The sequence below is a fragment of the Centroberyx affinis genome, unplaced genomic scaffold (assembly GCF_046629955.1).
Source record: "Centroberyx affinis isolate AG114_WGS23_722 - 3 ecotype Tasmania unplaced genomic scaffold, CSIRO-AGI_Caff_v1 ptg000474l_1, whole genome shotgun sequence".
In the NCBI taxonomy this organism is placed as follows: domain Eukaryota; kingdom Metazoa; phylum Chordata; class Actinopteri; order Beryciformes; family Berycidae; genus Centroberyx; species Centroberyx affinis.
In genome coordinates, this window is record NW_027279132.1 from 189,301 (window position 1) to 214,692 (window position 25,392).

Sequence of the window (25,392 nt, forward strand, 5' to 3'; positions counted from 1 at the left end):
TGTTGACTTCCGCCTGTGACTGTGGTTGGAAAATGTCCTGCACTGGGAATGGATAATGGTGGAGGAAATGGGAGAACTGGTGAGAGAGTTACTGTATGGGAGGAGATGGTAGCCCGCTCTGCCATGGTACACTGTGGGCAGCTTTAAGTACAAAGCCCTTTATTACATTACAAAATTAATTTCCATCTTAACAAGTCGTTTAGTCTTAAAATCATATTTCTATTTAAAGAATTAAAAAAATCTGGGTAACACTGTACTTGGATAGTCTAATTGTTGATATTCGACTAACAATCAGGTGACAAAAAGTAGATGTTCAACAGAGTGTGACTTGCCTGTTTGCTACATCTTTACAATGTAAACCAAACTCTGAACCTTAGTCTAAACATTTACCCCAACTCTAAGATTAACCCAAACCCAGACTGAATGTTTACAGACTGAGTTTCACACTGTTGTGTCACCTGAACCTTAGTAGACTTTTTACTGGCACATTATAGTCACTTGATAGGAAGTTCGAGTATCGACATTGGACTATCCAAATAAAGTGTGACCAAATTCTGCTAATGGAGTTGAGACGATTCCACTTGTTTCTAATGCAGTTTCACTTGTTTCAGGAATTTTCAACTCAACTAAGACTTAAGATGCGCATTTATTGCACTGCAGCCTTTTCCCCATCTGTACTCCCACTCAGCATCTCCCTCTATCCGCTTTACCGCTGCTCAACCTCCCCTGCCTATCATTCCAGTATTTATTTCCAATATATCTGCATTAACCCCCCCCCCCCACACACACACACACACACTCTTCCCCCTTTCATTTCTTCCCCAGCTCTCCTTCTCTTCGCCCTCCCTCCCTTGATTAGTCCATGTTTGTCCCTGGAAAGCCTGACAGGAGTAATGTGTTAAGGCAAACAATCCATTCTTCTCATTTCAGGCATGGATGAGTTATCGAGGGGTCGTGCTTGATCTCAGGCCGCACAGCACCGAGCCACAGTTTCTTGTTTCCCGTTTTTTAGAGCAGTTCCCTCCACCCTCTCCTCCAGGAACGGGAGCTGACTGGGTAGGTAGAACATGAGGAGGAAACGTGGGCGGGAAAAATACTATACACACCGCTTGCTCCAGATTTCAAACGACCACACCTTTCCTTTCATGCAGAAGTCGTGCTGATGACGCCCCTGAGCGAAATGAGGGAAGGAAATAGGCCGGACTTTTATTCAGCGGCCCTTCCTTATCCAAAAGACGCCTCTATCCGGAGAGAATGATTCCTGAGGATGAATGAAAACTTGAAACGGTCCCTCTGTATTCAAACCCGATGTTCCGTCTGGGAGAATATGCAGCTTGGCGGAGGCTCTAAAAATGTAGGGAGCTGTTTATTGCCAGTGCAGAGCCATATAAATTCAATGTGTTGCTGGTGAGGCACGCTCCACTCGCTATCATATTTCCTCCTGCAGATGGTTACATTCAGTCCATGAGTGGGGAATTTGTTTGGTCCGTTGTGGAAATAATCACCAAACTAATGGCACCAATAAAAATCTTATTAAGATGATAGCTTTCAACTGTTGCTTGCTCCCAGCGCAGATGAAATAGTTTAACAAGTGTTCAACCTGTTTGATATCAATAAAAACAGTTTTGTATCTTCAGTGTTTGTTTTGACATCTTCTAAATCAGAGAAAAAACTTGAGCATGGTAATGTTTTTCCAAAGTTTGTCCCATTGTTCTTCTCAGCCATTGTAATCATTCATAGAGCGGACATTTGTGTCCTTGGATAGTGAGGTAGTGAGGTAAATAAACTGTTTTGAAGCAAACACAAACTTTTCAAGTTTCCAGTACCTGTGTTTTTTTTAGTACACAAAGGGTATCAAAGCCTTCCTAGACTTAGGGTAGTCTTCAAACTTAGCAAGGTACCACCTGGAGAGAGAGGGAAAATAGGCATTTTATTCTGTGATTACAAGTATTTTGTATGTGCATATATCCCATGCAAACCTTCTAACTGTGTGTGTGTGTTTATGCTCACTTGTGGTGGGCCGCAGCCCGGCTGGCGAGGACCACCAGGGTGAAGACGGCGAAGGCTGCGCTGTGGACCGAGCGGCCGGCCAGAGCGAAGCCTGCCCACTCTATTATCTCTCCTAAGAAGTTGGCTCCAGACACCAACTCAAACACACCGCCTGTGGGTGGAATGCACATAAATTAGGACAGGTATGCTTATCCGCTTAACACATTCACTGGAGGAAAAACAATCCCAATATTTCACCCTGCCATCGAAACAACTGTTTGATGGATTTGCCCTGACCAGAATTCATCACCACGCGAGTCGAGACGTTTCAGCTTTCTCCGTGTTTCTTCAAATGTTCGCGGCTGGCCAGAGTTAAGTGGTGAAGTCATGGATAAATCACTGCCACGGCATCAAAGGGCATAAACGCACGGCTAGCTCCACGCTGACCATAGATGGCTGAGCGTTCCCCGTTTGACTGCGGGCCATGTGTTCGACAGCGCCGCTACCCTCTACGTGAAAATGTCACATTCTTGGCTGAGGGGATTCCAGACGTGCCTGGAAGTTCAGCTGTGAGCGGCGGCTTCCTCCGGCCTTCGCTTTTCTTTCCTTCAGGCCCCCGGGGCGGCGTTAACAGGCTGCTGTTTCAACAGGTTCACCGCAAGTTCGCTTAAGGCTCAAGGTGCTATTGTAATGACTGTGTTGTTGTCAGCTTTGTGAACTTGCTGCGATTACTGATTCATCTGGTATAGCGAGGGAAGGGGCAAAAGGCTTGAATTTACCTTTTATGTGATCTGAAAAAGCAGCAGTGGACATTTTATTTTGCTTTTTCTAATAAGTCCCCGTCTCCAGAGCGATTTGTCAAGAGGAATTTAGTGATGGGCCCGTACCTCCTTTACCCAGCCCCGCTTTCTTGTCACATCTGGGCATCCATTCTCACATAGTAAAGGTCATACACTGTAAAAAATAACCATCTCAACAAGTCATTTTAAACTAGTACTGAGCCTCATTTTTCTTCAAACAAGTGAAAAAAACTGCCAATAGGGAGAGACAATTTCACTTGTTTGCAATCCTAATCAACTTGCTTCAAGAATTTTCTAGAAATAAGAGCCATTTCCTTGATAGGCCTACTTGTGGACTTATTCTGCCTCGTTTCAAGATATTAAGTGTAACTGAATTAGAAATGAGTAGAATTATCTAACCCCAATCAGCATACTTCTTCACTTATTTGGAGAAAAATAAGATTTTTAGAGTGAATATGATACTAAATGACTTGTTAAGATGGGCATTTCTTGCAGCGTATAGGCTGGATGCTTTATTTAGTGTACCTCTCTGATGAGTCTGGCCGCTGTGCAGACATATAATGTATGTGCTGCAGCGTAGGCTCGGCCTGCTGTCTAACATGATTAGTGTCAGCACTGTGGTTCAGGGAATTCTCTCTCTCTCTCTGTCTGCTAAAACACACACACACACGCACACAAACAGGTATGGTGAATCACTTTCACACATGCCAGCTTTCAGCATATCAGAGTCAAAGCAGCATGAACCTATTCTTATACACTAGTGTTAGGATTCACAGAGAGCAGAAGGGGAAATATAAGCAGTGACAACCGGTGATTCTGGCTACAGTGTCATCCGGTGCAATCATGCTACCGCCCTGGAAAATTAGCATGTAGCTCTCAGTGCAGAGGCTGTGATGCACTCTGCCATGATCTGATGACTGCTTCCATCACTCTGTTGTCTGCCCTAAGACATGCTCTCTGAAGGTGCGACGCAGCGGGAGGATAAGACATGTTCACATCCACTCCAACATTCCCCTCTAAAAGACTGCAGGTCCTACCTTTGGGAATCTTGTAGCCAGTCTCTCCGGGCTTTCGCAAGTTCCTCAGGATGTGGTCAGAGTGGACATTCACCAGCCAACCGACCAACCACAGCGCAGATCCTGGCAATCAACCAATCAAAAGCTGCTTTATCATGACCAACACTTGAGGTTAGTTTTTTTTTATGTATTTAAGGGTTACAGCATCTGTTTACAGCATTCATCAGTATTTCTGCAGCTGTGGCTTGAAAACCTTACAACACACTTGCTCAAACAGATGAAATACTGTATACCACACTACATGAATGCACACAGTGATGTAATCTTTTTGTATACCCTCAGTATTCACTTGAATACTTAATAATTTTACACTACTTGCTGCGATATATACTATAAATTTGCATCACAAAGTTTTATGGCTGATCTAAAAAGGACATTGACATCTTCCTGCACCACTGTCACCAAGACAAACTCCTGTGCTTTCATTGTACGTGGCAAATAAAGTGATTGTGCCTCTGAGGAGGAAATAAGTTCCTTTCTAGAAAGAGGTCTGCCCACACCTGTCACCTACCTGCGATGAAGCAGGGGTGTGTAACCCAATCTGCAGGGTAGTCAGCATAATGGCTCAGGTACCTGACCTGCATGTAGCCGTTATAGATGCAGAAAACAAAGGCCAGGACGAAAGAAGCGAACGGTGTTGATTTACCTCCTCGGATTAAAAACGGATAAATAAGGGATCTGCAACAGAACAAGAATGCGTCAGCACACTTCAGTTACACACCTCAGGATAGCACCTTCACTGCAATGACCGGCTACGCTGACATCCATTAGTAGGCTAGTACTACTGACATAATCCAATCACAATGGTTACAAAGGCAAATTGTCTTAGTGCCTGTCACCTACTGCATGGGTTCCTCTACTTTTTCATATCAAGGACCCCTAAATATGTGCTAAACCATGAGCCCCTGTAAGAAGTTGCTCCAGGGACCCCCTTCTTATTGTTGCATATGATTTAGGATAATATTTATATTGTAGGTTGCAGTCAACATAAAGCCAGATTCATTGTCAAATTTGCAGTTGATTCTGTTATTGTCAGTTTGCTTCAGGAGGGTGAGTCAGGGCATGGTCCTGTGGTGTGACTCATCTTTCTTACCCTAACCCTTTGATCAATTGCCCTCAGGCAGACGGTTTAGAACTCCAAGCCTAAAACTAAACAGGACTAAGTCCACTTTTATAGCAACTTCTATTTTCACAAAGATAGTGATTATTAGTCTATCTTGTTTTTATGGTCTTTGTAGTCTATGTTGTTTGTATAGATGTGTATGTGATTTGTGTTTGTGATACTTGGCTGCACAACAAGTTCCCCATCAGGGTCAATAAACTTATTGTTGATAAGGACATAACATTGAGGAGTGATACCTCTAATCACAACAGTCATTCATAGTCATTTCACATTCTGATCTCTCCTTGTTGTAACTTTTAGTGAATGAAATCATGCACCTGGGTCTCCCTGCACCCCACTTTGGGAGCCACTGACCCACAGTATGCATGACAGTCAAACTTGAATTTAACAACACACTTAAGAGATCAGGTGTTAAGTCATAGTTCAATTTAATTACCTACCTCTGCACATAGTGGCAGAAATACATAGCCAGTAAGAGCTGATTGGGCAGCAGTGAGGTTTTAGTAGAGGATGTCCACACCACCAGACACACAGGCACCAAGAATGCAGGCAGCTCCTGAACAAACCAGGCGAATTTAACATTGACTGGAAAGCCGTATTTGCTGGAAGCGTACCGACCGTATGGAACGTTCTCGAAAAGCAAAGTAACAAAAGTGCAGGCTGCCATGAAGAGCATGAGGTAAGCCAGGCAGTCCAAGATGTACAACTCCTCTTCCTCCGAGGAGAAGAGCGTTGAGAGGAGCGCGTCCATCTCGATCGGAGAATTTAAAATAAAAACGCGATAAGAAACCTGCTGAAGTTATTTAAAAAACATGGAAGCAGTGTAAATGTAAGAAATGCATGCAACTGTATGGCACTGCATGCAACTATCACCGACAGCATCCATGCAGCCGGTCTCCTGACCAGTTTGCACCGACCAATCACACACCATGACAGGAACAGCGTTGGCCTTATGAACCAATCAAAGTACTCGGTTTTGCATCGAGGTTATTCAACGCCTCACATGAGCAGTACATCCATGCGAAGCGTGGGGGGGTGTCACTCCTGTAGTATGGTGATGTCTGGGTGCGCTCGATTAAGCGGCTCCCGGTAGCACCCTCCCGAATACGTCATGGGCGAGCACGGGCATGGGCGGAGTGCACCGTTGTAAGTGCAGACGGTGCAGACTCCGCCCAGCCGGTCGGTAAGTGACCGACCCTGAGCCCTTAAACGAGTGCACCCTGTGATATCAGTAATGAATATTCAAAATAACTTTAGCTGCTGTAAACATTAGCCAGCTAACCTGCTGATTGACTACTAACTAATACACTCATTTCAAAAGTTGTACGCTGTTTCGGTGTAGTGGACAAGGGTTTCAATATGCTCGAATAAGATATGAACTATCTTAACGGTATACGACATTTAACGACATCTTGCAAAGTAATTGCGATGAAAAAGGCCCAATGTAATTACCGTTACAGCGATTCCACGACAGGTTTTGAATATAAAAGTTTACTGCGGTAAAACCATAGTAAAACCCTCCAAAATCACTAGAGAGTCTTTGCTTTAGTTCAGGCAGTTGCCGTGGCCACCCCAAAAGGTCCTGACACACATGCGCGTCAGAGGCAACACGTTTTGTTGAATACACAGCAGTTCAGAGCCTGCAATACATTCATATTTTACCCATATAGCAAAACTGTCCTTTTCATTTCCACCCGCAACCTTGTACCTCAGGCTTTTCTCTAGAGGTGTCTGCTGTTCCAACATGGGGAAAAGAAGCAGACAGAGGCAGAAGAACCAGCCCACTGGCAGAGACAACAGAGACAACGCTGTAAGTTTCACTCTGCTGCTGCAACTCTTGCTAACGTTAGCTGCTCGGCGAGGCTAGCTAGTACCTCGATTTACTAAACGTGAACACAGCTGGACGACTACAGTAGTATTTCTGGACTGCTACATTTACTAAGTTTATAGAGTCGGACAATCCAGCTGATATTAGTATATGACACTGGTGACCAGCTTTATCTTCAGGGAGGTCCACTGGTAATGTTAGCTAACTCACAGCTATCTGCATAGCCCCCACTGCATTGAGTTTCTCTCGTCTAGTCTTAGTCTCGATACGTACCGTTTTTTCTCGTTTTGAGAGATTGTCACGCCAAAAAATCTGGGAATATAATGTTGCATTGCTTTTATGAAAAGGTGGTAGAACTTTAATTAAGACCTTTTACGAATCGTTAGGGGGCACTATTCAACTGAGCATACATCCAACACGCCACACTTTTTTTAAGCAAATATCAATTTTTAAAATTGGAATAGATTCGCCTCTTATTCCCACAATCATTTTCCTTCAAAATACACCTTGTAGGGCGGGAGTATAGTTATTAAAATATGTGCTGGTTGGTGGATTATCTATATGCCAAATTTACCAGTAGACCCTAATGATTCGTAACAGGTCTTAAATCATATTCTACTAGGTATGTAAACTTGCCTATAAGCAAGGCACCCTTAAATGACCAGATATTTGAATGGAGTTTACTAGGTACAGTCCCAATTAGGTGTGTGCACTAAAAGTCAATAATCAAACATCCTGACCCACATTCACCTCCATACATGTGTCCAGGGCTGGGGAGCAGGCTATGCCGACATTGTCAAAGAGAACAAGCTGTTTGAGCACTACTACCAGGAGCAGGGTCTGGTTCCTGAGGGAGAGTTTGAGCAGTTTATGGAGGCCATGAGGGAACCACTGCCAGCAACCATCCGCATCACTGGATACAAGAGGTGAGTTAGCAGGATTTATAGGTCTGATTTGTGGTGCGTTCTCTTGTTCGGAGAGAATGTCATGTTCACCTGCATGCAAGATACTGTCAAATGAATGTGCCCTTTCTTACTGGCAAACATATACACCTCGTAGAACAAAATACCTTTTCTGAATCATTAAAATCCCCGGACAATTCGGCACAAGTGATCCAAGAAGCTGCTCAAATTTCAGTAAAATGTCAAAATTTGTACTTTGTTTGCTTGTTTTTCCATCTGCCAGTGCACCAAAAGAAAATCTGCTCTCTACTGCCCCACATAATCACCAGCAGACAGTTTGACCCGGTAATCTGGCTGTGATTCAGATTGGGGCTAATGGATTTATGATTATCGTTATGAAAAGGCTCAGGCTTTTAAACTATGTTTTATTGACGTTGCCATTGTCTAATGGCACTTCATTAGGTAGTATACAGTGGACAATGACAGGAGAGCTGGGGGAGAAGGGAGAGAGAGAGTGTGGCACGAGTGAAAGTGGGTGGGTTGGAATCAAACCCACAACTTGGCAAGTCTGTGGTGTATTTTATAGCCTGCTGAGCCTCCAGGAAACCTCAAAGTTCAGGCTTGTATGCCCCTGTTAGACACTGATCTGAATTATTTGATCTGAACATTTGATTTGTAATGTTAGATCAATACTGCCTGATGCAGTATTTCTCTCTTGCATTGGATGGAGTGACCACCCCCCCTTACTGTCCTATTTCAGCCATGCCAAGGAGATCCTTCACTGTCTCAAGGAAAAATACTTCAAGGAGATTCAGGAGGTGGAGATTGACGGCCAGAAGATAGAGGCGCCGCAGCCTCTGAGCTGGTAATATCTCAAATGGTTTACCCAAAGCTAACGTACACAGACACATTTGTAAACTTGACACAGTGCACACATTAACAGATTCAAACTAGAAACCCAGTACAAGCCATGTCCATCCTGCCCAGGTATCCTGACGAGCAGGCCTGGCACACCAACATGAGCAGGAAGATCATCAGGAAGTCTCCCCTGCTGGAGAAGTTCCACCAGTTCCTGGTCAGCGAGACCGAGTCGGTGAGTCACCAAACTGATAATTTACCATGAAAACCAGAGACCCTGATCCTTTACCTGACTCCCCTTTGCGTAACAATGTCCAGTATAGAGGTTGCCTGATGGCTAACGAAGTAAGCTTGGGAAAGGAGGGTTGCAGGTTTTAATATTGACCGGTGGAAGCGAAGGAGACATGCTTTCCTCTCACTCAGCAATGACTGTCAGTGCAAGGCACTTCATCTCCAGCTGTTCCAGTGGAGCAGCTGCTTTACTAACAGTAGAAATGGTACTAGTGGGCAACCGGTATGGATGTCTGAAACTAAGTTAGTGTGAGGCAGAGCGGTGCTCACCATTTCCAGCCTGGGTAGAAAGTTGAAAAACGTAAATGTCAGAGGAAGTCAAAATAAGGAGGACGCTGAGCTTAGTGTCTGTGTCTGTCCTTCCAGGGTAACATCAGTCGACAGGAGGCTGTCAGCATGATCCCTCCTCTCCTCCTGAAGATTGAGTCTCACCACAAGGTAAGAAGCAAAGGACCACACTTACTGAAGGCTAAAGACAGTAGGCCTCTCGATACCTCATGCAGGTTTTTTGGCTTTGTGTCGTGGGAAAGCTCTTTGTGTCCCTGGCTAGAAAAGCTGCTGTGTGAATTAAGTTCTGCATAATTATTCTGAGGTGTTGACATGCATGTGTTTGTGTGTAGATTCTGGACATGTGTGCCGCTCCAGGGTCGAAGACAGCGCAGCTTATTGAGATGCTTCATTCTGACATGGATGTGCCGTTTCCAGGTGAGAGATACACACATTTAAAACTGGAGAAGATGCTCTAATGACTGATTTCTTCATAGGTGAATAACAAAAAAGTAAGCGTTCCTATATCTGTTAACAAATTAGTTGGTTGCAGATTTATGATAATTTACAAGCACCGATAACATCTGTGAATATGAGCCACTGCCAACATACTTGTACAATAACTTGAGCAATTATCAGCGGTCCCTGCCTCCGTCTCCCCGCCTCACCTTTTGTTGATTTCCGACCTCTCCCTCTTCACCCTCCAGAGGGCTTTGTGATCGCCAACGACGTGGACAACAAGCGCTGCTACCTGCTGGTGCACCAGGCCAAGCGTCTCAACAGCCCCTGCATCATGGTGATCAACCACGACGCCTCCTGCATCCCCACGCTGCAGGTGGAATCGGGCGGCAAGAGGGACATCCTCTTCTACGACCGCATCCTCTGCGACGTGCCCTGCAGGTCAGCAAGGGGGCTGCGTGATTTTGTACATCTGGCTCGTATAGGCAGGTGGTAGAGGCACCGCTGACAGGCAATGTGATGAGAGTTAGGGTTTGAAACTGGAAGTGGATAAAGAAAGAAAAAAGTGGTTCATAAGCGCTGTTCTGTGTGTGTGTGAATAGCTAGGGAGAGATGTAGTTTGGTGTGAAACTGGAAAGATAAACAGGTGGAGATGAGATATGACTTCTCCCTGTCTGTTGTATGCAAAGTATCTACAGGTTCAAATAGTCTTAAAATAAATTATCTAAATTTAAGGCCTTAAAAAGTATTAAAATGTCTTAAATGCAGTTATTGGAGGTCTTATTTTCACCATGTAATGACAGGTTTCTTTGTGCTGCATGTCCACTCTTAGATTTAACTTAGAACAAGGTTAGTAGTACAATATGCATTATATCTGCGTTACTAAACACAATTGTCCCTTAACAATTCGTTTCCTGTTTCTTATAGTGCCCATTAGTTTCACAACTTTTATGTTTAATTGGAAATAGGCTTGTTTACCCAGCTTTGTTTCTTTATTTTTTGTATCAAATTGGTCTGATCTTCAGTTCCAAATAGCATTACAAAGGTCTTAAGTCTTAGATTTGGCTTTCTGAAACCTGCAGATACCCTGGTATAATGGACTGAGACTGTTGGCAGAACAAATCTTGTTTGAAAAGGGAAAACATTACTACAGCACACACACACACACACACACACACTGCTACCCAAGTGTATGTGCACTCACTTTAAATGTAGAGTCACTTCTTTGTGGCCACGACAGAATTGCATTAGTTTGCAAGTGCTGACTGATTTTGGCCGGCTGTGGCGCCGAAGCCAGGAGCCGCTGCCAAGCACAACAGAGGAGGAGAGGGAGGGAAGGGAAGGGAGTAATGAAGACGGAGAGAGCCAGGCAGGCAGGCAGCAGTGATGTGAGCAGTCAGCTAAAGCCCAGTGTTTAGACGCTGTGCTTTGCAGACATTTTTGCCCTGTGAGAAGCATCAGGATCTCTGGTGGTTTTAGCGCCTCGGGCCAAACGGGGTGTGTGTTTGACCGGTGCTGTTTGCTCTGTGGTCCTGCAGCGGAGATGGCACCATGAGGAAGAACATCGACGTGTGGAAGAAATGGACGACCAGCAACAGCCTGCACCTCCACGGGTGAGCAGAGCGAGTGTGTATGTCTGAGGGTGTGTGCTTGTGCATCCCCGATAACGTAGTAATTCATGCACTTGTGTAATAAACCAAATTGACTGCGCGACAAGGGAATGGAGTGTGTGCTTTTGGTACTAATTAAAAAAATTGGCAGTAGTACAAGGTGTGTTTGTGTATAATGTGTGTATAATGTGTGTGTGTGCGTTTGCCAGGCTCCAGCTGCGTATCGCGGTGCGCGGTGTCGAACAGCTGGCTGTGGGAGGGAGGATGGTCTACTCCACCTGTTCACTCAACCCTATAGAGGATGAAGCTGTCATAGCAGCACTGCTGGAGAAGAGCGAGGGTAACACACACACACACACACACACACACAGACACAGGTTATAAAAGTTTTGCAATTTTGTGTTAGACTTTATTGGATGTTCAGTTTTCAATTAGTTTCAATTAGTTAGGTTTCAGTCAGGTGTTTGCTAGTTTTAGTTTAGTTTTTATTTTGATTAAGCTGTAGTATATTTGTCATAGATGCAGAGAATGTGTCATGAATCCCGTGTGAAAAATGGAAAACACAAGTACAACATAGTTGGAGAATTACGTTAGGAGTTTCATAGTGTGTCTTAATGAAATGTGGCTGTTACTCATTTCTAGATGTATATTTTCTCTAAGACTCCTATCTTATTTTAGACTTTGACCTCAAAACTCAAGCTGAAAGTAGTATTTGAACATTTTTATTTCAGCTAGTTTTGGAAGCAGCAATTTAGTGTCTCTTTTGTTTTTCATACCCTCCAGATTTTATTTTATTTGAGTTGATAAAATGTTTTTTCATGCTTAGTCTTTAGTTTTAGTCAACTACAACATTTACACACACTCAACAACTTCTATTCTAGACGTTACACCAAGATTGCTTCCACTTTTGATGCAGTAAATATACCAAAATATATTATATAAAAATATCTCCGCTGGGTCTTTTACTGCCAAGTTGTAACGTCTATTCCATCTGTGCTGCCAGGAGCGTTGGAGCTGGCCGACGGCTCGGCCGATCTGCCAGGGCTCAAGTGGATGCCTGGGGTCACTTCCTGGAAGGTACTAGAACTTTTTTGTCTTCGCACACCATTCAGCACCCAAGTGTTGGGAGGAACCTTTCTGAGCTGCAAAACATCAACAACCCAGGAAGGAAGAAAGTGTTTATGTCATGGAAGGGCTCCAACTTAGTTGTGGAATTTTATATCGGGGCTAAGCTGGGAACTGTGCATTAGTTTGGTTGGATCACATCCTTTACACAACTGTTGTCTCTGTAGCTGATGACCAAGGACGGCCAGTGGTACTCAGACTGGTCCGAAGTTCCCACCAATCGTCACACACAGATCCGCCCCACCATGTTCCCACCAAAAGACCCCCAGAAACTGGCTAGCATGCATCTGGAGAAATGGTACGTATATACACATACACTAAAAGTTTGTATTTTTATCATTTTAAGGAGCCTCGATTGACTTTTCATCCCCTAACCCCTAAACCTCGCCTCTCTATGGCTAACCTTAATCCTTACCTTGACCTAAACCATAAATTAATTTTAATCTTTACCCTAAACTCAAGCCTTAAACCTAAACTAACCCTATGTAGAAGTGAAGACCATCAAACCATCCTCACTTTGGAGGATTTTCCTCATCTTTCTATCCTTGTGAGGACATTCGGTTCTCGTGAGGACAGGACGACGCACACACACACACACCTGTAGCCTCTTCTGTTTAGATTGATGCCCAATCCATCAGCTGATTGCTGTGTCTCTTTGATTCAGTGCTGTTCTCTGTACACCTTTGCGCTTACACACATTTCCTGCATGGATGTAAACGCTCACACACACACACACATACACGTATGGAAGGATGATGTCATTTCTGCACTGCAATTCCTGTCTTCACGTTCAGAGTTGAAGCTGGCCAGCAGAGGGAGCTGTTGTCTGAGGACTTTGAAAGCCCTTAGTATTTAGTATTGGGGGGAAAAAAACTTGTTTTTCTTCACAGCAGGTGGCACCATAAAACCCCAAGCGCAAGAATTATAAGTGTGTGTCTGTATTTTGGTGTGCGTGTCTTTTTTTTCATGTCAGTATGAGGATTCTGCCACATCACCAGAACACTGGAGGTTTCTTTGTAGCCGTCCTGGTGAAGAAAGCCCCCATGCCTTGGAACAAAAGATACCCCAAGGTATACACACACATGCACACGCACACACACACACACACACTTGCTATGGGCGTAGACTGTTGATTAGATTCTCTGCGTTCCTTGAAGAGGGAAATGGAGCAGAATTCCCACATGGGGGGTATGGATGTTGACTATCCCCAACCCCCCTGCATCACTCACCTGTTCAGCTTTACTAACCACAGCTGGGACCGCCTGTTTATCTCCTCCCTCTGTTCATCCCCCTCTCCATCCATCCCTCCCTCCCTTTCTTCCCCTCCCCGTCGTCTCCAGCTGAGGAGGGACGTCTCCTCCGGCTCAGCGGCCCAGACAGGAGACTCTCCGGCGGCCGCGACTCCCGCAGACGCCCCCCGCCTCCCCGAGACCGCTCCAGAGGATCCTGAGGTGGGAGGAGGAGAGGCAAAAGTAGAGGGGGAAGGAGGAGAGGAGGCACCCAAAGGAGCTTCCCAGGCCCGGGAGACAGCTCCTAAGCAAGATGGAGTGTGTGGGTGAGTCACGTTGGTAAACAGAGTGAGTAAAAGTGTGCTTGTGTGTCCTAACCAGCGCTGGGTGGTAACGCATTTGCTCAGTAACACATTACAGCGATGTGATTGGTTTTCTCCATAATGAGTAGTACAGTTAATTTCAATTTCAGTCATTTTACATTTACCAATCAAAAAGACATAACTTTTATTATCGCCCCCTTCTAAATGTTAGATAAAAGGTGAATTATCCAAAAACTATGATTATCCCCCATCTCCTTAATTAGTTTTCTTCATAATTAGTCATCATTCTCCTACACTCAAACCAGCCAAGATGAAAAATGGCACAGAAATGTACTTTCCCCGGGTGGCAATATTCCCACTACTTTGATTTTATTGAGCAAAAAGGATAAAAAATAACATTGGACATCGACACTGTTTGGTTTCCCTGATCATTCACAGGAGAGGTAACTAACTTTTCTTAATTTTTGAAGATAAGAGTGGGTGCAGTTGCCAGTTTGGGGCTTTTAACAGTAAAATAGCAAGAAGTATAACAGATTACTGCCCCCAGGGTGTAAATAAATAAACTAATAGCATTACTTTTCCAAGGAGTAATACATACTTTTTTGCAGTAACAACCCAACACTGGTCTAACCCTCCTTTCTTTCCATGTCCTAGGCCGCCTCCCTCTAAGAAGATGAGGCTGTTTGGTTTTAAAGAAGACCCCTTTGTGTTTCTCACCGAAGACGACCCTGTCTTCTTACCCATACAGTAAGTGTCTTTGTGTGTGAGAGAGAGAAGGTGAAGTAATAATTTTCAGCATTTTGGGGTTGCTAAACAGTGTTTGTTTGTTTTTTTTCTCTCTCTAGGAACTTCTATGATCTGTCTCCTGACTTCCCCAAGCTCAATGTTCTGACCAGAACCCACGAGGGCAAGAAGAGACACTTGTACATGGTGTCAAAAGAGCTGCGCAACGTGCTGCTCAATAACAGTGAACGCATGAAGGTGTGTGTGTGTGTGTGTGTGTGTGTGTGCTAAGGTTCAACCATTATGGGGCTTTGAATGCGGAGAGCAATATTTCTGGATTGAAGCTGCCGATGGAATCAATTCAGCGTAAGGGCGTCCCATAGAAAACCAGTGTAGTATTGATCAATGATACAATGAATATGTTATCGAACAAAGTGCACTATATCGGAGATGGGAGATGGTGACTGGCCTGAGAAAAAAAACCCAAAATATTGGCCTGATATATCGGTTTGTCAAACCGTGTGTTATTCTGTCAGTAATCGTTACGTAAGTAGAGATGTGTGTGTGTACATGCACTAACCCATCAGAGGGAAGCAGCCTAACAGATGGGACCCTCTCCTATCCCACATCCCTCTAGTCCTCCACTCTGAAGCACCTGCACAGGTGGCTGTGTGTGTGTGTGTGTGTCTCCCCATCTCTCTGTTGATCCCCTGCTAGTGTCTGATGTTTCTCATTTTTCGATCATTGTCTGTTGGGCTGAACCGCAACGAATTGCATCTTTCTCCAAACACGCTCCACACTCTCTCTATTTCCACACAATTAGAGATGTTAGACGTGGTAATTCAAAAACGCTTCCTCGGTTCACTTCCCCTCATGACTTCCAAGTTTCACAAACAAAATCTCTGGTTTGATTATGATTTCTCCCCCCAACACACACACACACATTGCATATGTTTGAAAAACCATAAGCCTGAAAGTACTGCTGAAATTAGATTTCGATTGCCATTATTCTTGTTCAGAAAGATGAGATTTCGATATTGAAGATAAATATTTAATATCCCTTTCATACGCTTTCATATTTATAATATGAAATAAGTGCTTAAAGTCTTTTTTTGCATTTGCTACACTCTGCTTCCCTCAGTTTGAGAAAAGATACAAGATACATTCAGACATGCATATTTATGCCAGAAGAATGGATTTTACTATGCAAATCACTGTTGACAGTTGCCACCCACCCCTGCGGAGCCACAGGAGACGGGCTGCACTTTGTTTACCCACACTTTTTATAATATCTTGTGGATGCCTTGAGCTGGAAAGTCAGTTTGGTGAACACCAGTAATTACAAAATCATTGACTACCAGTAATTCCATTTTTCCTTCTTTGATTTTCATTTAACATAAATTGTCTTACCGTACCACCCGTTGTTGTTTTCTTCAGAGAGATGTTAAGTGCTACTGTCAAAGTGAGTGGAATTTGGCACTGTTGCATTGTTTATTTTTGTACAAAGCCATATGTCGGCCTGTTTTTTTTTTTTTTGTGTGTGTGTGTTTTCCTCAGGTGATCAACACAGGGGTGAAGGTGTGGTCTCGCAACAGTGACGGCGAGGAGTTTGGCTGTGCCTTCAGACTGGCTCAGGAGGTAACACACACACACACACACACACACACACACACACACACACACGTCATCAGGAGGCAACTTTAAGCCAGTCAGACAGCAGTGAGAAACTTCATACATTTATCATTTTCTACAAATCATGCCCGTTCTTTATTGAGCAGTATCTAATTAATACAAAGAAGTGAAAGCTGTACTATTGTGAAAATTTAACGTTCATTATGAATCTTCACACATTAGCTGCAAATTTTCACACCATTCCCATAATCCTCTTCTTCTATGCAAATTAAATTCATGATCTCAAACGATAGGAGAACTTACTTCTGGGGTCTTCATCTATTAATTTGCTTGAACTGCTGCCATACGGTGACGTATAGTGATTATATATAGTGAAATCTGTTTATGATGGTGCAGCAACACACACTCTGGAAATTTATAATAAATGTCATTGTTGTATAAGCAGTACTTCTATGTATGTAACACGCTGTAAGCTATGTTTGCTGACGCTACTCTATTCTCCATAGAAGAGATGAAGGCAGCTGATTAAATAGGGAGCCAGAGAGCTGAGATCACACTCAAATAAACTGCTAATTAATTTGGTCTATACGCCGTCGACGTGCATGCATCGTGGGACTGTACACAATCTGGACTTGTTTTATTAGATTTCCATAGTTGCATCTCGGCAACTACACAAACACACGTACAGACACAAATCAGTCCTTTATGCCACCAGGGTATCTACACTCTCAACCCGTACATTCGCTCCAGGATGATCACAGTGAGTGTGGAGGACATCAAAGTGCTGCTGACCCAGGAGAACCCCTTCCTCAGCAAACTGGAGGAGGATTCTCACGCTCAGGCCAAGAAAATGGGTAAGCTCTCCAACCTCAAAATGTCATTTGACGAATTTCATTCCAAAAAGTGTGGTGTCTACTCTTGCCAAATGACTGCTCTCAGAAAGGTAAAACTCAGTGTTAAATATTACTATAGAAGAGGATTGAATATTAGCCATCTCAATGTTTTTTTTTAATTTACAATCTCATTATCATCTAATTTGGAGACGGTGGGAGCTTGGAGGTTAGAGAAGCATGCTTGTGACTGGAAGGTCACCGGTTTGAATTCCCGGTCTGGCTGGCAAACCGTGGAAGGAAAACGTGAAAAGTAAATTAGTAAGGCTCTCCCCTCCCTCAACAGCTACTGTTGAGGTGTTCTTGAGCAAGGCATTGAACCCCCAGCTGCTCCAGTGGGCACCAGTAGAAGATTTTGTTTGCACTGCTCTCATGTTTGAATATGAGTAGCTGTGTGAATGGGAGGCAGGGTATTGCTGGAAAAAGTTGACTTTCAGAACATCAAGTAACATTTTTGGGTATGTAAAAAAAAATGGGTATGCAGCATTTCAAATGAGCTCTTAATTTATTCCCTATAGCTTCCAGGAAAGTTGGTGAGTTTTGGAATTATGCTGGTTGAATAAGAATCGCACACAGTACTGGAGAGCTGCTGACCACAGCAGACTGAAAACCATCTTGAAAAAAAGGCTGCCGCACATTGATTTTTGCCCATTTTGCCCTGATGAAGACATTACATGCTGAAACATTGCCTTAAATAGATTATTGATGCATCAAAGCTATGGGTGTGCAGCAACCTGTTTTGAAGACGGTTCTGGAATTATCCCACATCGGTGTCCAACTATTGATCCTTTGCTGTATCTCCACAGTAATGGGCAGCATCGTGTTAAGGTACCAGCCAAATTCAAAGTAAGTGTTCGATAACTTAAGTGTTTGTGTCTCGACATTTATTTATTTATTTATTTTTAATGATGACCTGGTTTTTGGCCGTTTCTGATCTGATTGTGCCCTCTATCTGTCAGTAACCCAGCGGAGCCCCAGTGCCCCATCGAGCTGTGCGGCTGGAGGGGCAAGACGTCCATCCGGGCCTTCGTGCCCCGCAACGAGAGGTTCCATTACCTCCGAATGCTGGGCGTGGAGGTCTTCAGAGACAAACAGGGCACGGGCCAGGGACGGAGGGACGCAGGAAAGGAGGGAAAGCAAGAGGAGGGGGCGGAGAAGGAGGGAGAGACGACGGAAGGAGCGGCGGAAAACGAGGGAGAGCTGGACTTGGAGAACGGATCATCGGAAGCGAAGGCCAACGGTGGCAACCAGGGGACTAGCAGCTGAGAATGCAGAGGGGAACCGGAGAAAGAGAGAGGTGGACTGATTGAAGAAGTGAGAGAGCTGGAGCAGCGTTGACCAGGCCCGGGCAGAACCAAATGTGCGATAGAGGGAGGGGGGGGTTGAAGCTGCTTGAAGTGGGTCTCTCTTCTCCACACTGCCATCGCAGACAGAAACCCACTCCCAGAGGCGACACATGGACTCCCCCGGGATTTTTCGGTCACGATCGGCCCCAGGAGTCAACGTTTTGGTTAAGTGGCTTGTCTTATTTTATACTTATTTTTTTTTTCTTCTTTATTTTTTATTTTATTTTAACTGATTTATCCCACTTGTCAAAGTGGCCCAACAGTTTTCCGTTTGTATTGTGCATGGTTGGAGGGGTTTATATCGGCTGCCATCTCATTTTTCTACACCTGTAATTAAGAGGAAATACAGTTGATTAAAAACCGTGAAATACGTTAACTGTGTCCAGTCATTCGAGTTTTTGCCCATACCAGGCTTATTGAAGTGCTGAAGGCATGCTATAAGAGTGATCGATTATGGCTGTGCAAATTGCACAGGATAAAACACACATCTGTGAGGAATTAAGTGTATTCTTTAGGGTCTATAAACCCCTGCAGTCTCACACTCACACAGTAAAACACAAGACTGCTGTTGAGTGAGAACCTCGCATCCCCAAAATGTCAACTTTTCAGCTACCAAACCTTGTTTTTTAGCTCGACAGCCATGCATTTTTCAGTTTATCCGCTGGGTTTTGAAAGGGTTTCATAAACCAGAGTGTTGTAGAGAACCATGTATTCCTTCAGCTGAAGTTCTCACCACAAGAAAACCGTCAAAATCAGACTTGCGAGCTTTTCCCATGACGACAGCCGCATACCCGCTGCATCCTGTCAGCGGTTGCCACGGCAGCGTCACTGCATTAGACGGACGGACGGACGGACGGACATCTCTCCTCCTGTTTATCACCCAGCCCGGCTGCCATGACAACCAGCCCCCTCACCTCTCCCTGGTGACGGGCGGGAACAGAGGACAGAGGGACCATAGACGGCATCCTCCTCTCCTCCGCTCTTCTCTTTCTTTCTTTCTTCCTCCCACTCCTTCCCCACTTTCCTCTTCATCCTCCGTCCCTTTCTTTTTTTTTTTTTTTTTTTGATCTGTGACCTCTAAAGCGCACGGCGGTGGTATTAACATGCAGGAGAGCGGCTGTCACGTCGATTCCCTCGGCGCTGGATACGCCAGTGACAGCACTGTTTGCAGAGGCGGGGAGGGAAAAGTCATGGCAACTGGGACAAGAGCGGTGCAAGAACAGTCAATGTTTGGGTGATATGCAGGGATGTAGTGGAGGGTAAACCCACCTTAACCCAGTTTACCCACCTTTTTATTTCCAGCAATAGAGTTTACCCACCTTTTTTTGCCTTAAAATCCATAGTATTCATCATATTAGAAGGTGTCAAACTGATGTAACGTATACAAGGATAGGGTCTTTTCAGGTATAGAAAGCATAAATTAATGTTTTTTCTTGTGTAACTGACTTTTGTTCATCTCGTTGGCTTATAATGCCTTATGATGATCACCAACCTTTTTTATTTGCTGCTACATCGCTGGTTGTACAACAGGGAGGGATGGAAGTGAAAGACTGAGTGGTTGATTATTGGACAAGATGGGGGGGCGGGGGTGGAGACGGAGACGAGGGACAAGATCGGCGAGAGAAAGAAAAGAGACGAGAAAAATCGCGTGTGAAAGGGAGATTTCAGACCCCCCAAAAAAAAAAAAAAAAAAGAAGCCGAGGCAGACTGTGGAGTCAGTCGAGGACGAGCCGAGGAGAGGGAGAAAGTCTCGATTTGTACAGCCGAGGAGAGGATAGTGCATGAAAATGGTGGGAGTAGAAAATGGATAAAAGCCTTGGGAGGATGAAGAGAGAGATGAGTGGATGGAGGGAGGGAGAGAGAGTGTGGGGATGAATAAATTGAATTGGACAGATAGAGAAAGGTTTTGAGATAAGGCACAACTTGTTACTGAGTCATAGGCCCGTCCTTGTGTGTATGTGTGTGTGTTTGAGCTAAGCCTGCGTGTGCATGTGCGCAGGCGTGTGTGTTATACTCCAGCTAAGCCTGCCTTTGTGTGTGTGTGTGTGTGTGTGTGTGTGTGTGTGTGTGTGTGTGTGTGTGTGTGTGTGTGTGTGTGTGTGTGTGTCTGTCTCGCTTCGTCGGTGTGAGTGAGGCCCTCTGCCTTTTAGCCGCAGCGTTTACTGCCAACTCACTAATACTAGTAATGACATCCACTCCAGACAGGGACACACAACTCTATCTCTTCTCCTCTCCTCTTCCTTCCTTCCCTCCTTCCATAATCTCTCCCGTACCTCTCCTCCGTCTCTCACCTTCCATTTGAATTTCCGTCCTGTCCCTGTCTCTGACTTTACTCATCCCGCTCCCGTCCTCTTTCCGTTCTGATGATCTCTCCCTGCCTGGCAGGGCTTTTGAAAGCACTCGCGGCCTCCCAGAGCTCAGATTCCACAATGTTCCCAAACTGTCATCTCAATTTAAGGTTCCGCTCCTAGTGCTTCCTCAACACACCATGTTTTTTTTTTTTTGATTGGACCAGTGTTACTCTGCTGCCCTCCATGTTTCTATAATACATAAGGATATCTTATCATAGGATATCTTATCAGTGTCTGTGTCTGTGCTTGTCATGCGCCACACTGCCTGCTGCACATGCTTAAAAGGCATCGCAGCCACTGATAATGTAACTGCTGGATAATGAAATAACTTGCCAAAATGTAATAAAGTGTTGCTGTAAATGAGTCAAAAATGTAATAAAACTTGTAATTATCTTTCTTTTTTTAAATCTTTTTTTTTTCCCTGATAATGTAATGCATTATTACATTAACTGGTAATTACTGCATTATAAGGGGAATAACTTTTTGAAATTATTACAATATCAGTCTGAAGATGTCTTTACATTATCTGACTCTAAAAGGTGTTATTACATTCTCAGCCCACTTAGAGTGACATTTTATGACATGCTGACAAGTTATTACATTATGGGATATTTATTACATTAGCGGTCGCTTGTTTGTCACCTCTACTGTTAGGGGAGTTAATAACATACCATATGCCACCTCCTCCTCTTACCTGCAGACAAGCTTACATCAACACGACTGGATTTACATGAGTCAATGTGTTTGTGTACAGAGCCGTAATCCAGACCGGCATCGTCATCGCTGTGCCTGTGTGACGGATGGCTGTCCCTTCTTCGCCCCTTCCTCTTCCTCCTCCTCTTCCTCTTCCCCCTCCTCCTCTCCGTTCTGATGCTCCTGCATGCTTCATGCACTGTAGCTCTCAGCCTCATGGACATGCATATATGTTTGGGATTATATAATCAAGCTGTTACGCAACGCTGAGAGACTGAGGGAGGCAGATTCAGACACACACACACACACACACACTTAGAGAGAGAGAGAGAGCGACAGAGAGGACGGGTGGTGGTGGTGGTGTGTGTGTGTGAGTGTGAGTGGGGGGGGGGGGGGGGTTAAAGCTTGTGTTTCATGTTTGGATTAAACCAAATCCCACTCAGCTCTACACATACACACACACACAACTGCTCGCCCTTTTAAAATCCGCTGGTAAATCTCTGGTTATGGATGTTGGCTCTGTCTGAGAGTGTTATTGTGCAAAGCCTGTGTGTGTGTGTGTGTGTGTGTGCACGTGCAACGTATCGAACCCCCCTCCCCCCTTGCCCATTCTTGTTCTATGTGAATTTCTCTCTCTCCCCCTGACACACACACACTGTAGTCTAGCGTATGACAGTGCAGATTTCACAGGCTCTAATCCCTTTTTTCCCTCATCCTCTGTTCCTGACTAAGTGTGTGCGTGTGTGTCTGTGTGTGTGTGTGCGTGCGTGTGTGTGTCCACCTCTCATATGGCAGCATTAGCACCCACTGTGCCGTCTCCGAGACTAGATTCGGGGGTTTTAAACGTGAATTCGCCTTTTTTTTTTTAAAGTGTTACACAACCGAGTCCCGCAGGTGAGCAATCCACCCACTCCTGCACCGGCCCAATTTAAAGCGTCAAGAGGCACACTTCACATCCTCTTCACACCACGGTAATCAACAGCTGAACATCACTGAATTTCTATGCTTACTTGATCACTCACAGTCTCCCTAAACATCTTCAAGTAGTGCTATGAAAGGGCTAGAGTGAGTCCGATGTCTTGGGCTGATTTTTGCCTTTTAATAAAAGCAGGATATTTTCCAGTCAGTGTCGTCCTCCAACAATATAATGGATATGATGCAGTTTGTTTGATTATATATTTATTGTATAGTTGATTAATACCGCACTGGTTGTCCATGGGAAGCCCTTGAACTGATGTCTTCTTTCTTATTATTAATATTATCCTATATTTCAAGAGTTTTACTGTCCCATGATGGTCTAAATGCTGTTTCAGAGGCTTTTACACCCTGTCAAGAATAACATTCTGGGGAAAACACTCTGAATACTTGTAGTTTTAGCATGAAAATGGTCAAATTTGACTGAATATCGGCTATCGGCAGCTTTGGACTCATAACCGCCAAACCCTAGGTCACCGCACAGTAAGGTCACTGCTTTCAAACTTTACTTCCTTGCTGCCCTGGCAGGTTGACTGATCTCACACCTGCTCCACAGATTTATCCTCCTCAGCGGCATGGAGGGGGGAGATGGGGTACTATGTCAGAGTGACAGTTTGGGGTTAGCTTTACCCGCCCGTGCCCCTAATCGCTCCGTCTTTCACCGCGGACTCATCCCCTCTCTCTCTCTCTATCTGTCTCTTCGTCTCCGTCCGCTCGGCCGCGCTCTTGTCTCCGATGATGAATCACCAAAGGGGAAACAATATTCTCAAGGTAAACGCACTGTGTGTCCGGGGCAGAGTCCCGGTGAGGGCTGGGGCACCTGTTTGCTTGTGCATTAATACTGTGTGTGCTCATGGGAGTCCCCCGCACTAGCTTTAAATCACCAACTTGGCAGCAGCATCTCCATTCAAATCCATCTTCCTTCCTTCCAGGTGGCAGAGAGAGTTCAGGAGGATGGTGCCTCTGAGCTTTCTTGCACTTGAAGCTCAAGGACTCTGCCAGGTGAATGCACCCTCTTACAAAACAGTTCTATACAGTACTAAAAGATGGTTCTTTATGCGTGTACCATTGCAGGACCCTTTAAAAATGCATGAAATGCTGCAAGCCAGCTGTATTAAAAGAACAGTAGTTCAAAGAAGAGAGGACAGAGAGTGCTTCTATCGGGTTTTTGGTGGAGGAGTTCCAAGGCACTATTCAAGCGAGAAATTTAAAAAGCCTCCATTGCGTTACTCATGCATTACTGTCAAAAGAACAACTTGTTGGCCTACATTTGAAATGGACCCTCCTCTGTGCACTTTCTTTTCTTCATGCAGTATTGTGTGCTACTCCTGTTGTAGTTTCTTTTGAATTAGCCACGCAACAAAGGCTTGTTATATTTTTTTTGCTTGAAGAGTGGAACTACTTTCCTACTCCTTACAAGGGAAACGGACGACCAATCAAAATCGAGCAAAGAAGCTTTGTCCGTAGCCTGTTGGCAGACATGCTAACACATACAGAATCTCACTTGAACTAACTGTAAACAGCTTCTGTAAAGGCTTCATCTCTGTAATATGTTAGCACAAACTTGAGGCGCGACAGTGTCTACAACTGACATTTTAATAACAAACTCAACTGGAATTTTCTTCTCCCTGCCAGGACGTTCAATATAGTGGCACAAAACAAAAATGGCGATAGTTCCACGACCTTTTGGATTACAATGTGATGTTAGTGAGGAAAACTGGTGCCATGACATTACAGGAGGCAGGCCAATTTCACACAGGTGTACACATGCCTGCATTTAGGCTTTGAGGAGGCCCTTATAGGTTGACATGCACATGGCTCACTCGCCTCATTCACACACACACATGCACACATACACACTAGAAATCCTAAACATCATGTCTCAGGGAATCATCTATCTCTCTGGCAGTGGCCGGTATTGGCCCTAGCAGGCCGAATCCCATCTTTCTGCCTCATCATGTTTCTCAACACGATTCATAATGCAATCCAAAATGCTACAGAATTGTGGGACTGTATGTATGTGTGAGTGATAACAGTAGAACACTTATGCCAGAAATGGAGGAGGAACTTAAATGTTAAGAATACATTATCATTATTATTATTATTATTATTATTATTATTTTGTATTATTATTTAAAATAGGCCAGAAGTTAGCTTGTTTACATGGTGCAAAGAGACATTCTGATATGGTGTCATAATTGATCTGTATGAAGTATGTGCTGCCTGATCAAACTGACACAGGATTCTTGAGATTCTTGAGACATTTGCATCCTGAACTTCAACATAACTGGACTAATATTTCACAAGGAGTAACTTTGAGAATTCACATCCTGATCTTACATCTTGTGACAATAACAGTAAGGAAATATTTTTCTAAATAAATTTCAAAGTTTCAAATGATCTTTGGAGATTAAAAAAAAGGTCTCCATAAATTCTGATACTGTACTAATGTATATTATCTTTTTCCTACAGTGTGCGACACTAAGGAGGCTTGTGGAGACCACAAGGGTTTGGTCTCTCCAGCCAGCGGCGGTGGAGATGCTGGTCTCTCAGACTATGATCTGCTGGTCTTCCTCTCTGTACCTGGCTTTGAGCATCTCGAGGCCGACTTCCTGCTGTGCGTCACCAAGCACTATGCGGCCGGAGACCGATGCTACATGTGCCGGCTGCCTTACGCCCGTGTTGCTGACCTCCAGAGGCACCTGTTGTTGGCCAGCTGGGAACCTAAGAACAAGTGCATCTTCTTTTACCAGTATGCCTACAAAGAGATGATGCGTGTGGCTACCAAGGCCGAAGAAGAGGCCCAGTGCTCCAGTCCCCAGCCAGGCTGCAGTGGCCTGCACCTGAAAAGGACCAGAGAGATGGCAGACCTGAGCTCCAGTAGCTCCTCAGAGGATGATTC

The 25,392-nt window shown here is 44.5% G+C and overlaps 2 protein-coding genes across 2 annotated transcripts; one reads left to right on the top strand and one right to left on the bottom strand.

The window, feature by feature from the left end:
* Positions 1 to 1,837: 1,837 nt before the first annotated feature.
* Positions 1,838 to 5,739, bottom strand: srd5a1 (steroid-5-alpha-reductase, alpha polypeptide 1 (3-oxo-5 alpha-steroid delta 4-dehydrogenase alpha 1)). The gene is made up of 5 exons (XM_071517213.1): positions 5,429 to 5,739; positions 4,377 to 4,543; positions 3,827 to 3,928; positions 2,011 to 2,161; positions 1,838 to 1,904 (listed from the first exon to the last, which is right to left on the bottom strand). Exons 1-5 carry the CDS (start codon positions 5,737 to 5,739, stop codon positions 1,838 to 1,840), a joined length of 798 nt encoding a protein of 265 aa, XP_071373314.1.
* An 863-nt stretch (positions 5,740 to 6,602) lies between these two features.
* Positions 6,603 to 18,843, top strand: nsun2 (NOP2/Sun RNA methyltransferase 2). The gene is made up of 19 exons (XM_071517209.1): positions 6,603 to 6,798; positions 7,585 to 7,742; positions 8,479 to 8,583; positions 8,706 to 8,811; positions 9,234 to 9,305; positions 9,488 to 9,572; positions 9,842 to 10,034; positions 11,132 to 11,206; positions 11,413 to 11,543; positions 12,207 to 12,280; positions 12,496 to 12,626; positions 13,302 to 13,398; positions 13,669 to 13,883; positions 14,535 to 14,627; positions 14,726 to 14,861; positions 16,161 to 16,241; positions 16,951 to 17,089; positions 17,932 to 17,971; positions 18,085 to 18,843. The coding sequence occupies exons 1-19, from the start codon at positions 6,733 to 6,735 to the stop codon at positions 18,389 to 18,391; spliced, it is 2,304 nt and encodes a 767-aa protein (XP_071373310.1). The 5' UTR covers positions 6,603 to 6,732; the 3' UTR covers positions 18,392 to 18,843.
* The last annotated feature ends 6,549 nt before the right edge of the window (positions 18,844 to 25,392 follow it).

Bases quoted from the DNA above. Each gene is read 5' to 3' on its own strand.
- srd5a1 (XM_071517213.1), bottom strand. From the start codon at position 5,739: ATGGACGCGCTCCTCTCAACGCTCTTCTCCTCGGAGGAAGAGGAGTTG. The intron at 3,929-4,376 runs GTAGGTGACAGG...GTTGATTGCCAG, and splicing joins ACACCCCTGCTTCATCGCAG to GATCTGCGCTGTGGTTGGTC. The intron at 1,905-2,010 runs GTGAGCATAAAC...CTCTCTCTCCAG, and splicing joins CGGGCTGCGGCCCACCACAA to GTGGTACCTTGCTAAGTTTG.
- nsun2 (XM_071517209.1), top strand. From the start codon at position 6,733: ATGGGGAAAAGAAGCAGACAGAGGCAGAAGAACCAGCCCACTGGCAGA. The intron at 9,573-9,841 runs GTGAGAGATACA...TTCACCCTCCAG, and splicing joins CATGGATGTGCCGTTTCCAG to AGGGCTTTGTGATCGCCAAC. The intron at 11,544-12,206 runs GTAACACACACA...CTGTGCTGCCAG, and splicing joins ACTGCTGGAGAAGAGCGAGG to GAGCGTTGGAGCTGGCCGAC.